General features: G+C 40.9%; 1 protein-coding gene across 1 annotated transcript in view; it reads left to right on the plus strand.

Annotated features, from left to right (window-relative positions):
- magi2b (membrane associated guanylate kinase, WW and PDZ domain containing 2b) overlaps positions 1 to 14687 on the plus strand; it is a gene marked incomplete at its 5' end in the record, with an annotated part of 90130 nt that overhangs the window by 45315 nt on the left and 30128 nt on the right. Inside the window, 3 exons of the mRNA XM_080475941.1 lie at positions 4089 to 4313; positions 5718 to 5946; positions 6569 to 6648. Of these exons, the coding sequence (XP_080332067.1) occupies positions 4089 to 4313; positions 5718 to 5946; positions 6569 to 6648 (534 nt within the window). The remainder of the gene's footprint in view (positions 1 to 4088; positions 4314 to 5717; positions 5947 to 6568; positions 6649 to 14687) is intronic.

The raw sequence follows: 14687 nt of genomic DNA on the forward strand, positions 1-14687 counted from the left end.
TTTATCAAAACAATAACAACCACCTAAAGATAGTCTCTAATCTAAGTGTCCTCCACCAATAGTTTGTTGTTACGTTTATCATTCAGTGCTGTCATGTCGTCTCTTTTGATTTGTTGATGTACTTTGTTAAGTTAACCTGTGATAGAGGATTCATCCAATCACGCGCCAAGCATTTTTAAAGGGTCCGTTTTTTTTATTTCTAAACTGTTTCTCACAATGATTTCTGAGATGAATCTTTGAAACAAACATCTCGTGTGTCAGGTTAGTATGAATCACCCAGCTGCAAAGATTTTGTATTAGAAGATGAATTGGCCTCCAATAATGTGTCATTCTTGTACATCTGCTCCCATTGGTGTTCTTCTTTACAGTGTTTACTCTATGTAGAGGAATTGCAGCCCAGGGAAAGGCATATGACTTTTAATAGAACAGAACTGTTTTTGAAGCACGTTTTGTGAAGAGGAAATAATTGATTAAAAGCATGATTCACTCTTAAAATGCTTCAGTGCTAGAAGGCAGCGAGGGAAACCAAAATCAGACACGGAGTCTGGAAACTCTTCAAGGTAGCTGTACTGCATGTGGGCGTGGGTGTTAGTGTGTGCATAGCTTAGTCCATACAAGAGCTTACGTTCGTGATGATGTGAGATGAGTCACAGCTGAAGGTGGATATTGAACCGAACTAAAGCCGAGATGCCTCCAGGCATATTGAAGATGCGATGAACATCTTGTTTTTAAACTCAGTGTGGTACACGAGGAATAACTGGCCTGAACTTTCGTCAGTGTGCTCTGTGTTTTCTGTCGGCTCTCACAGGTAGGCGCTTGCTGCCTGTGTAGTTTCATACTTGTGTCTTTGTGTACATGTGCATCTGTGCGCACTTTTGTATTTTGGACAGGATGTGGTCTTCCTGCCTGGTGAGCTGCAGGGTTAGTGTGTTTACTGTGGAAATACAATGGAAACACTTCTCATATCGTTTCGCCTCCTGCAGTGAAGTAAACTGATGTCTGTGGACTCTTTACTGCTGATCCTCCTTTTGTCCTTTATTGCTGCCTCCATCTTTCTTCTCCAGTCTTCCTACTGTGTCATGCATGTCTATCACACAGGTGCATATATATTCATATCGGTGTAAAGACTGCATGCATATACAATGTGTTCCTGATATTGAGGGTGTTTTTAACCATTAGAATTAAAAAAAAAAAAAAAGGGGGGGAGCCTTATCACATTTTGGGAGTAAACACCAAAAAGCCAAAACATCATGACCACCTGTCTTCTATTGTGTAACTAACTGTGATGCAAAGTGTATTCTCACATCTTTTCTATTTCAAGCAGCCTCAACTTTTCCAACTATTTGATCCAATCCAATCTGTTGGATTGGATCAAAAGGATCATTCACCACTACCCTTGTTCGTCTCTAGATCCCGAGATCCCGACCACTCCAAGCAGGAGTACATACAGTACATACTTACATCTGGTTCAAATTATCTGTGAAACTGCAACTTCTGTGTGTTATTTCCTGCTTGGAGTGGTCAGGATCTCGGGATACCCAATATTATTTTATATAATATTATACTCTGTGATACACAATATTAGAAATCTGTGATACACAATGATAATGTTGCTGTGAATGAAAGTCTTCCGTGTATAGTTTACACCCTAGGAACATTTAGCAGCCCCCTGCTTGACGACTTTAGGGGCCAAGAGGGTTCTTATGGTAAAAGACATTTGTTTTGTGGTTCGAAGTCAGTTGACAGATTTATAGACAAGCAGCACCAGCAGCAGCAGAAGCAAAACCTTCGGAGCCACAGCATCGATGGAGAGATGGTCTGGCGTGTGTGATGTGTGGGATGCATTTGACATGTTTACTTTTCCTGAAGTCATGGGAGAAAAAGATAGATTAGTGTGGAAATGCATGCAGGAACGTGAAGACCGCTGCTTCTCCCACAGTATTCTTAATTTTACTGTCTCTATATATTAATGTATCCAAATAAAAATAAAATCTGTCATTTTATATATCATCAACCATAATAGACATATACAAACAACGTGCACATCTGGGTTAAGACATAGAGTGAGGGATTTTGTTCTAGAATTACTTTCGTCTGCATTATTTTTATTTTATTTTATTTTTTTTTTGCCCTTGTCCTGTTTGGCAGCTTGGGCCAACAATATGATGTGATTGAGAGCCTTCGGAGTCAGAACAGATTTTGGTCTTGCAACAGGGAGTCTGCATTATTATGCACAGAAATCACAGAGAAACATTATTCTATCATGGGGGGGGGGGGGGGGCATAGTTCATCCTTGGGGACATGTTCATATTTGGAATTCAGCATTTTAAGAGAAGCTGAAAGCTGCCCCCAATTCGTTAAGGACACTGCCTGCTGTTCAGGATGCCAGTGGCTATTATTAAACATGCACCCCAACTTTATCTATCATGTTGTTCCTCCCACTAACGCCGTAATAATCATTCTCCAAACATATTTCTCCTCGTCTGTCCAAAGCAACAGTTGTAGCTTGATTTTGTAGCCTAATTAAGAAGAGCAGACAGCTGGTTTGGGCTTTGAGAGGCAGCGGAGTAGTGAGTTGGGCAATTCAGCACTGCAGCAAAGAAAATGATTTATTTTATGTTCCCGATTGTAGATTTGACCCTGAAATCACAACTTAAGCGACTCTGCATATAGTTGGTACTCACCGTTACTATTGAGCTCTTACAAGATGTTGCTAAGATGTCGAGATCAGGTTTTATAGAGATTTACATTACAGTCTCACAGCCCACAAAAACTTAAACTGAAGATGAAGTGGAAAGCTGAGAAAACTACAATATAAACACCCTGAATACAAGCCATGAAAAATAATGTAGAAGATGTACAAGATTGTGAAGCTACTCTAAAAATAAGATATGATGAAAAAAAAAAAAAAAAACCTTAGTTGGTTTTTTAAAATCTTCGAGGCAATTTGCCAAAAATGGTTCAATAATGATTGAATTGTAAATTAAGAGGCTCATGCCTGCAGTGCTTCCTTTTCAGCTCTAGTGGATTGAATCAGAGATGCAACACAGAAAAGAGTCATATGAGGACAGGAAATATTTCAGAACAGAAAGTCTAAAAAAGAGAAAAGAAAACTCACCTCCACCTTTTTTTTTTTTCACATTTAAAACTCAACTGGTCCAGATTTTGTCTCACTTGAATGTAAAATTCACAACAAGTTTAATTGTACAGCACATTTCTGCAACAAGATAACAAAGTGTGCAACATCAATCGGTAATGAATACTAAATAAAAACAAGAATAATAAGTTAAGCTAAGAATATAACGAAACATAATAAAAAAGAATGAAAAGTTAATGCAATAGAAACGTTAAAGTTACCGTGCAGCAAATGGAAAGGCCGGAGCCATGCTGCAGCTTTTGGGAGCTTGCTCGTAGTGTTTGGATGCATAAAAACCAAACAACATCTGTGTGTTTAGTTCTCACTGCGAATAAAAAGCAGGCTTGATCCAGATGGCTTGTTTACTGGATGTACGATATGAGAAGACCACAAATGTATAGCGGGCCTAAACCATTCAGAGCTTTGTACACAATTAGTAGTACTTTGAGGTCAGTTCTGAGTGACAGAAAACCAGTGCAAAAGCCTGAAAATTAGACTGATGCAATCGATCCTTTTTGGTCTTTGTGAGGATTCGAGCAACAGGATTCCACTGCAGCATCTTAGGAAGACCAGAAAAGACTGTTACTGGACTTAAAATGGACAGCCTGTAGCCCCTGACCCCCGATGAATTTAACAGCCCTGGTCAAAAGGCTTCAACTGAAAGTGATTACTAATGTTAATTCTGCCTGAAACACAAGCCAGCAGGTGCAAATCTTTGAAGATATAGCGGAGAAATGATTGGCCACCAGTGAAAGTCTGAATTTATGACTGCTGTGCCGCGTTCAGACAGTCAGGACTTCTTTTTGTAAAGCATCTGTTTGGAGCCACAGTTGCTATGAGCGGTGGACGTCCACTCTGCCTGCCAGACGGCGTGTTACATCACCTGAGATCCCTCTTTTGTCGTATATGTGTCCTCTGACACAAATACCAATGCGTCTCTCTCTGCCCTCAGATAACTTCTACGGCACACCGAAACCTCCAGCGGAGCCGTCCCCGGCAGCACCTCCTCTGAATGTGAGTGAGGCCCTGCTGCCCGGAGCCCGGCCAAGCGCCCAGGGCAAGAGAAAGCGGAACCAGTCAGTCAGCAACATGGAGCAGCGCGCCAGCCTGGAGCCGCCGGAGGAGGAGGAAGAGGAGAGCCCAGTTGTCAACGGCAACGGGGTGGCCATCACTCCAGGTACATGGAGACGAGAGAGAAAAGCATGAATTTCTGCTTTGATGTTTTTAAACCACATTTCTCATCTCTTCGTGACTGAAATTAGATTCAAACACTGTCTGTGACCATGAAGACATTTCATAATGTCATATTTAGACAAGGAGAAAATGTGATTTGAAGGTCCAAACTGTCCTCGGTGTTATTTATTGCTGTCCCTCCGATATGACTGTGTCCCAGTAATGTTCTTCCTTATTGTCCCCTAAAACATAAATCAAGAGCCTTTAAAAGGGCGCGCATGCAGTTAAATTCAGGAGCTACAACAAACTGTACCCTGACCAGCTCCTGCAGACGTTAATAGACTTTATGTATGTTAGTGAGAACTGCACAGCTGCTCAGTACCCTTATGTAAGAGAATGCACAAGGGCACCTGAACGTCTCCACTATTATCACTGACCTGAGTCTCATTTTGGCGTCAGCTCCCGTCCTTTTGTCCTCTCATTTCTCTGTCTTTCCTGCTGTCTTCCCGCCACTGGCCTTTGTCCTTGTTTCTAATAATACTCCAGCTCTCTCTCTTTTCTCTCCTCTTTCTGACCTCTTGCTTTTCCTCCATCTCTGTGGTCTTATTTCTGCTGCCCTTTCGGCTTCCTCCTTCTTCCCTTCTTTTCTCTTTGAAGTGTCAGTTGTTGTAGTGCGTCATAGTTTTTTTTCCCCTGCATTATTTTCTTTCTGTCATGCATTTGCTAATTTTACTTTGTTTCTTAAACTGCAAAAGAGGTAAAATAATAACTATATTCAAACACTCCCTTCAGACCTCACAACAAAATCAACAACGGATATGTTTCCTATTATTAAATGTATGTTTCTGTCTAACCTGAGAAAAAAAAATCAAATCCAGAAATTTATTTTGTAGCAAATGCTTTGAGATTTGATGGCTGCAATTGTGGTTTTAGTAAATCTAGATTAATACATTCAACTTGGCAGAAAGTTTCTGTCAAGTTCATTTGGAGTTTGTGTGGTTTCTTGTTGGTTCTTTGAATGTTTTATATTTATTGCCTCTCATGCCACCAGCTCTCCTCCTCACTCTAAAACCCTTTCCTTGTGCTTCTGACTCAGTCTCTGACCCCTGAAGTCTCTGTCTTTCCCTGTTTCTCAATTCCTGACATCCCTATGTTGTTTTCCCCTTGTGCTCATTGTCCCTAGACTCCATCACCCCTTTCTCCCCCTCCCTCTCTCTCTCCCTCTCTCTTTCTCTCTCTCTCTCTCTCTCTCTCTCTCTCTCCTGGGGGGTTCAAAGCTCTGCAGTGGCTTGGTTGTGACTCATCATGCATGGCATGTGTACTGTGCATTCAGGTCTGCACGTGTGTGTGGGAATAACACTGATTGTGTGTGTGTGTGTGTGTGTGTGTGTGTACACACGGTCCACAGAGTCCAGTGAACATGAGGACAAGAGCACAGATGCCTCTGGGGAGGTTCCTGTTGAGACATCCATCCAGGCTCCAGCATCTGCTGATGCCCCCTCCGAAGGAGAGGAGGCCCCGAAATCTCCCTCCAAATCCCCCATCAAAGTCCCAGACGCAGATGAGGAGGAGCTGGGTCCTCTGCCCGACAACTGGGAGATGGCCTACACTGAAAAGGGGGAGGTTTACTTTATCGAGTAAGAAGGAATCTCCTCCAACTTAACAATTTTAGTTATGCCACCCTTATACTTGCATAGAGAATTTACCCTTAATAATCAGTTAGTTATTTTCACATTAGCAGCTATTAAAGTTTTTAAAAAGAATGCTGAAAATAAAATCTGATACAATGCAACTATTAATGTTGTTCACTAGCTTTGAAGTCACGGCTTATGCAGAGCTGAGTGTAAACTTTATAGCTCTGGCCTCTGTGTTGAATAATTGATGTAACTTAGCACTGCTAATCAGACAGGACACGCACACAAACACGCACACACACACACACAAACTGCCCTCCTCTTTCACCCTAACTAATTAGCGTCTGAGGGCTAATTAGTCGATTAATGGTCATTTAGTTTACCTTAGGAAAAAAATCCTTGTTTCACGAGCATCTATGCACACACACACACACACACACACACACACACACACACACACACACACACACACACACACACACACACACACACACACACACACACACACACACACACACTTTGTCTCTTCCCCTCTTCCTCACAGTCTCTCTCTCTCTCTATCTGACCTCTGTTTGTACCTTTGCTCCATGTATTGTCCTCATCACTCCTCTTTCTTCTTCTCTAGTCACAACACCAAAACCACATCATGGCTCGATCCTCGGCTCGCCAAGAAAGCAAAGCCCCCAGAGGAATGCAGGGAAGACGGTGAGTTTCTACAAGGCTTCAGTTTGTCTGTGCAGCGTTTGTGAGAGTAGGTTGTCGCTGCTCTTCCTGCTGTTTGAGGACCTGTGTTGTTTGTTCCACAGTTTTAGAGACAAAGAGCACAAAAATACTCAGTGAATACGCAGTTTAAAAGTCTTTAGTCTGCCGCTTGTTTTCTACAGTTATGAAGAAGAGAATTATCTATTTAATTACAAAGTTACTAAGTGTCCAGGAGATAATTAAAACTTTTCAACTTTTCCAAACTTTCGCAAAACCTCCATAGAACAATCTACCTCCAAATTTAATTAGAACAAACACATCAGCAGACGATAACAAAGTGATTGATGGATTGTTTTACTGGTGCATACAAACAAGCAGCCTAGAAACCTTTTAAACAAATAATTTTCTTAATGCGTGTAAATGTTAATGTGTAAATTTGAAATTCGAGTCTGAATTGAATAACTGAATAATGATGAACCATCTGTTGACAATCGAAAACCTGCATCAGCGCTATCTTTTTTTTTTTTTTGCTCATGCCCTGCATGAAAAGCAAACGTTCAGGATCACAGCAGGAGCAAAACTACGTGACATGAATGCAAAATGTTAGTCAAATAAAAAAAAAAATTAAAAAATGATTTTATAATTGCTTGTGGGTGACATGATCGAGGTTTTCTTTCTATCTTCACATTGTCTGTATGGGATTAGTACCTGATAACTATGACATTTACGTCATTAAAGTCTTAAATTTAACAAGCTTCCACAAGGAATTGTGATCCACAAAGACCTGGGCCAGGGCTGCACACAGCACCCATAATCTGAGAGCTGAAGCATAAAGTCACTTGCTGCATTTATCAGGCCACTTTTTTCCTCAATCTGATTAAATTATTTCTGATTGAGAGATTAGATGGTTCTGCATACAGGAGCGCTGAACAGAGTGATCAGCTGGATTTGGAGGTTTTGTATGCACACACCTGATTGAGTCAGTGTATCAATCCCATAAGGCTTTGCATTGAGACGTCCAGCTTTACGTAGAAGCCTTCTCATATTGAGATGGATTTGTTTGCTCGATTAATCAGGCTTGTGACGTTTCTCTTCAAACTTATACACGGCAGGAAAATCTTCAGAGCATTATTATATTATATTTGCTTTAAATTACTGGTAGGTCTGAGTAAGAATGTGGTTGTTTATCTGCGGTGGCCCGAAGTTGAATAAAGCGGTATGGATGGATGGATGGATGGATGGATGGATGGATGGATGGATGGATGGATGGATGGATGGATCATTTCTAATTCAACCTGGTATCTAAGATAATATGAGTTTTAGATGTTTAAATGTCAACAAATTGACCAAAATCAGTGTAGAGATTCACTATGAGCCCCTTTAGCCTCAAAATGACATTATATAAAAAATATTACAATTTAATTTCTTTAATCACAAATATATCTTGCATGATCATTGAGATGTGTATTTTTCCAGTACATTTTACTCATAAAAGAGTAAAAAATATTCAGACTATTTTCAATTAGCACATTGAGAAAAATTATTTGCTCAAAGTTGGCAGTTTTCAACTTTTTTAAAGTTGACACCTTGAACAGGAGTAACATCCATCCATCCATTCATTTTATCCCGTTTATCCGTTTCCGGGTCGCGGGGGTGGCAGTCTGAGCACTATCACCCAGATCACATTGCCCCGATTAAGAACCTTTCCTGCGAGTGGTGAGCCCACGGGAAACAGGAGTAACATTTACACCCAAAAGCTCGTCGCATCTTGACTGCATACAAACTGTGAATTAGTAAAACAAGTGACTCTCTTCTCTGACAAAATAAATTATTCTAGAGGCCCGAGGAGGAAACTGCCCTGGAAAAAAACAAGTGAAGTTGATATAATGAATGATGATGTTTCGTCTAGTAGAGGGTTTTTTAACCTTGTTTGGCCTGTCCAAAACTTCTAATAAGGTCCATAATCTTTGCTTTTAAGTTGGGATGGTGTATTTCAGTGTCAGGAGCCCAGATGTGTTTCAGTGTTCGCCGGACAACAAACAAGGAGTGTAAGTCTGAGGTCAGACTTCACTTAGGATTAGGTAATTGTTAGTTTTGGAGTATATCTTTATTGTAAGAACGATCCTGCTATTATTGTCTTTTTCAATCTGGAAAATCACATCAAAGTGTTTTTTGGGGAAAAGGGGGTCAAAATAGTTCTTCTTCTCCTCCTCCTCCTCCTCCTCCTCCTCCTCCTCCTCACATACTTTCAAGCTCCTACTCCTCAGTAAAACCGCTCAGTTCTGCACACACACACACACACACACACACACACACACACACACACACACACACACACACACACACACACACACACACACACTGCCAATGCAAAATTTGTTTTCCTCAAACATGGCCAGCGTACGTTGTCATGTTAGATGTCAGCGACGTTCAGAAGTCTGTCATCTCCGAGATCTCTGCGATCGCCACGATCTCTGCGATCTCTGCGATAACTTCTTTAATATTTTAATGGTGCAATTTTCTGTTGACACCGGCTTTTGTCTGTTTTTATGTGTTCTTAAATCTGTACTAGTTTTCCTCAAGACAAGAGCAAACTGAGGTCACACAATACTCTAGCTTCTGTGGTTCAATGCAATGTCTCGTTAAGGGATTTTAAGCTTTTCAAAACAAGTTCCAACCAGAGCTTGCTGTCTGTAAGATAAACGAGGGTCTGCCACAGCACCAAAAGCCTTTGTAAATGTGACAGTGACCAACAGTGACTAACTTGTTGGTGTACAAACAAGACTAATCTGCAGTGCTTTGTGGTTCTGCACTTTAAATACATATCATCTGTGGCATCTTTTTCGACATTTAAAAGGTATGCTGGGTATTCATTATATCTTCCCCAGATTGTAAAAATATTTATTATTGGATGTGTTTTGCCCAAACTTGAACATAAACCGTGTTATGAGGGATCGCTGCACAGAATTTTATGGCGGTTTATTTATTTTTTTAATACGTATCACAGATACGTAGTGTATTTTTTCCTTTCAATCAGTTCCCCTTTCAGGAAGGCAAAATAACCATGTTTGCGAAGAAGCAGAATAATACATAGCATGTCTCTCTTTCCTCTCTCGCTGTGCTTTTTTCTGTTTTTGAGGAGGCCGTCGTTAAAGGAACTTAATACTTAAGCAATCACCGCCTGCAGAGGATTTTGAATCAAAGGCTGTTAGCAGAGTATACGTGAAGGCCCAGGATGACACATTGCATCCTCTCACAGCACCTTTGAATTCACATCGTTTTGAAAACTGTTTCAGATGCCAGAGAATATTATCACCGTGCATAAACAGCTCAGCAGTCAGCAGCGTGACATAAGGATTTGTAGTTGTTACAACCAGCGTGTCCATCTTTACGATACTTTGCTTTCTTTGCTCTTAATGACGGCTCTGGTGTCCTGTAGCTCTTAGATAATGTGCTTACTGTTGTGCCAGTTTTCTGGTGTTTTCAGCAGACCGTACGACTTTTTAAAGACACATTAATAGATGGGTAGTCTGTCAAATGATGAAATATAGATGGAAGTAAGCATGTCCCATTGTGGAAGGCGAGTGAATAAAACAATATAGGTGGGGAGGAATTATCAGGGAGAGGTGATGCTGCTGTCTTTCACTGCTCGTCTGCCTGAAGGGTTTCCCAGAGTCCCACAGCCTGGGGAAGGAAGCAGACAAATATTCAGACATACTTTCATGTGTTTCTTCCTTCTTGGTACACATGCCTGGTCTTTTTTGCTTCACTTTCCTTCCACATTACAAACCGTCATTCACTATTCCCTCTCCACATACTCAGCCTCTCAGGCTTCTTCTTCTCCCCATGCTACCTTTAGGGTGAGTTTTAGGAGACGCCTGTTTGTGTTGACGTGTTTGCACGAACATACAACCTTTGTCTGCATTGTGACGTATCTATATACTGAGGCAGACTCTTCAGAGTTCAAAGCCTTGTCACCACAGATCTAGTTTGCACACAGTCTTTTTGTCAGTGAGTCTTTTGTTGCATAACACAAGCCCATAGCTCCTCTTTCTCTCAAAGGAGGAAAGAACAGTACAAGAAAAGCTTCAATTCTGTTTCCAAAGAGTTGCTTTTAATGCTGCCTTTGATATTTACTCCATCTCACACCAGTTTCAAACTATTCCCAGATGGAAAATTGCTGGCCGTGGTTTTCACTGGTGTCACTGTTGAAAGACAGTTTGCATCCAGTGAAGACGCAAAAGAAAGAAATAGAAAAGTTGTCAAAAAGAAATCTGATGGACTCAGAAGTAATGGTTGTGATCACATGAGCCCTGTTGGTGTTTCTCTTGGCAAATAAATGTAAAGGACACAAAAGAAGAGTTTTGTGGTTAAGAAGTGTTGAAGCACATGCATCCACAGTCAGAGAGCGTTGCTAAAAATGTTACCTCTGGGTTACATCACTGTTATTACACTCTGTCATGTCTGGACCAGGAACATTTCTCTGTCTCTATTTTTCTTGTTTCGTCTCTCAGATTTGTCTGTTTTCACTGTTTCATGTCTTGTTTCCATCTTGAAAACTCTTTCATTTAGTTTTCATGCACCCAGATTCAGATTCGGAAGATAATACAAAGCGCATTATTGTGGCAGTGCAAACACAAAATCATAACACAGGGTCTTTTAATTATTAGAGCAGCAGTGTCATGCAGCAGAAAAAAACAAATCAAAAAGTATTTTAATCATGTGTTAATATTTGAGATAATTTGTTGGTGTGTTCATTTTTAGCTGCTTCAGTCGTGATCTGCTCTACTCAGTACTTGTCAAACTGAAGGCCTCTCTGACTTTGAGGACGGTGTTAATGAGCAAACATTTGCATCTTGATAAACCAAGACAGTGAACATGATGATCATGATGCCTGTGGTGTCTCAGCATTAGTTATTTGCAGCATAATAGTTTGTAGCGCAGCCTCACGAGGCACTGATATAAAGAAATCTGCTTTCACCCATCCACAACATTTTGTATGAGGTGAATGTGCGCATGTACATCAGAGTATATGTAAACCGACTCGTCAGCACCCAGAGTACTCAATTCAATTATTTTAAATGTTTTTCTATAGCGCCAAATACAAAGCAGTCATCGAGAGAGAGAGAGAGAGAGAGAGAGAGAGAGAGAGAGAGAGAGAGAGAGAGAGAGAGAGAGAGCAGACTGCAGGGGAGAGACAGAATGTTAGTGACATGTAGTAGTGAAACACGGAGAGTGAGAAAGGAAAGAATCTCAGTGCACTAAAGGTCTCCCAGGCCTCCGTAACTGAAACTCGGAGCTTGTTCCACATGAGAGAAGCCTGATAGCTTTACTGTTTTGCAATTATTCTCTGAATTACTCATACTCACATTTTTCAGTTTGATGCCAGATAAACCAATCAGAACACAGATTCCCATTGCTTTCAAGAGGTAGTATATAAAATTTTACTTACGCCTCTGTTGTCTTTCTGGATGGCGGTTGCAGTGATCCAACTTGGATCGAGCGGGTGATTGATGTATCCTTGTTCATGACATCGAATACACCGCTGTGTCGCAGCTAAGATCTTTGTCCATTGTTGTGGTGCTATTTTGGATTCCAACAATAAATGCGCTGAACAAGTTGGATAACTTCTGTATGGTTACCCTGGGTTAAAATATAATAATTAAATAAATTGTAGCCTTAAGAGCCAGCAGTGCTGGAACCTGTGTGTGTTGCTATTGCAGACAATAGAAATGAAATAGGACTTTCCAGCCTCGTCAAGGGAACAAATTGGACTGACAAAGGTCCAGTTGACCTTATTCAATTTGCTTTGTGAGGTATGAAGTAGGATTAAGTTGAGCAAATTTGTTTTTCACCATTGAAAACATATTGAGAGCTTTATGGATCAAAGTGAAAAAAATTACAGAAACTGTGTAACAGCTCAACTTTTTGAAACAAAGAAAAGTTTAAAAATATCATCTACTGTTCAATCTTGATTGTTCCTGTCTGTCAGTCTTTCAATTAGTATATAAATAATGAAGTTGCTCCCTGCCATGTGTATTAATGAGGTTACTTTTTGAGAATACTACCCGTAGGTAGATTTGTTTTGCAGGAAAAAAAATGATCACATTTGACATTCCTTTACAAAACACACATTGAACAGGTTGAGTGACACGACAAAACAAAGACTCATGGTTCACCAATATAGCAGCAAGGATAAGTAAGAAGATACGATAAAATGAAGATATATAAAAACAAAACACAATAAGAAACCTTTGGGAAATAAAAGCAACCTCAGGGATAAAAACCAGGATAACAACATAAAGTGTAAAAGTCACAATGATCAATGGAGCTAAGAAATAGGATAAAAAAATAGAATAAAATAAAGTGCAATGGCACTACTTCCTATTGCGCTCAGTGATGGCGACAGGAACAAAGCTTTTACTTATATAGTGCATTTTTGTTCAGCAGTTTTAGCGCACTTTAAATGATCAGTCACATCCAGCCTCCATCTATCCACAAGTACTCGTACACTCAAACAGTAGTGGTGACTGCAGCTACACCAGGTGGGAGTACACCACTGGGAGAAACTTGTAGGTTTCACCAAGTACACTTTAACAGGTTTACAAGGCAAGAGGGGGGCTTGAGTCTCCAAACTCAGGAAGATGACTTGCTCTACCCTCTGAGCCACAGCCTCTTCATAATGTGCCTCGTCCTGCTTTGGAGAAACTCCCAGAGCTTCTGTTGTAATGCTGGACATTAAAAAAAACATCAGATGAAAGTGTCTCACAATAATCTGGAAACAACAAACACAACTTCCACTCCAGATAACATGTTTGTCTATGTGGAGTTTGCATCCTCCTGTACAATTCTATCCTCCAAAAGTCCAAAAACAGAGATTCGAGGCCACTTTAAATCGGGGGGGGGGGGGGTTACTGAAGACGCCCTTTCCTGCATGATGTCCTGCAACAGGCCTGATTGGAATGATGTACTTGTTATTGATCTTTCTTCTGACATTTTTGATGACATGATCATTAAATCGAGCTGCGTTGAAGCACGGAGACCTTTACATCATGTAGGACAGGGTCCAGTGTTCGAGACCAGTGTTGAAAAATTAACATCAAGGATGGCTGGATGTTATAGACGCAATAATCAGTAAAAATTTTAAAGACATTCAAAGCAGCCTCGCATAGAACTGTGTGTGTGGAGGTTTCTGGATTTGGGTTCGTTCTTAAGTTCAGGCATCGTTTTTTCAGATGAGTCAGATGAGTTCATTTTATCTGCTCATGGTTGCCCGCAGGTCAGGGAGACATTGTTTGAGAGGAAAGATGAGTCATCTAATGCAGAGGAATCACAATTAGACTTTATGTCAAGAGAGACACCCATACACATAGACACACGGGCGAGCCCCTCAGTGCTCACACCACTCTCTCACACATGATGAGGAATTTCATTTAGTGTCAGAGGAAATGATACTCTCACTGTTTCAGACATGCAAACGCTGGTCATCCATTTAACACACACATCACACACACACACACTGCAAATATAGACTTGTATGAACGTGGAAAAACACACACAAACACCCTCACTCTGTCTCTGCGTGAGTTTCAATGGCAGGAAATAGAGACAAGGCAGAGCCCTCTGCTCAGGCGAGAGAGAAAAAAAGACTTCCACTGGTGGTTTCCATGGAAACTGTCTCCCCTTCACTTTAGGGGGAGGGCAGGCGAATAGTGGATGAGTTGGGCTTGCATTTAAGGTGGCTCATGGACACCCGGGTGGGAGGGAATTTAAGGTGGTGTGAAGTGTGAATCCGGCTGACTTTTTCACCTCGAGGATGTGAGAGGGGTTCATCTGAGGCAATGGCAGTTTCAGACGGCTCAACAACAAAAAAAGAAAAATCCTGATGCAGCACAGCAAAGATAGTTGAGACGTGCTTGTCTCTTTCACCTTGGGCTGCAGAGTCAGCACACTCTGCAGCCAGGACCCACAAACACACATTGACACTTTGACACATAGATTATTTATATCAAGATTACAAATCTGTTCATAATTATATCATA

Source organism: Lipophrys pholis (assembly GCF_963383615.2).
Source record: "Lipophrys pholis genome assembly, chromosome: 11".
NCBI classification, from domain to species: domain Eukaryota; kingdom Metazoa; phylum Chordata; class Actinopteri; order Blenniiformes; family Blenniidae; genus Lipophrys; species Lipophrys pholis.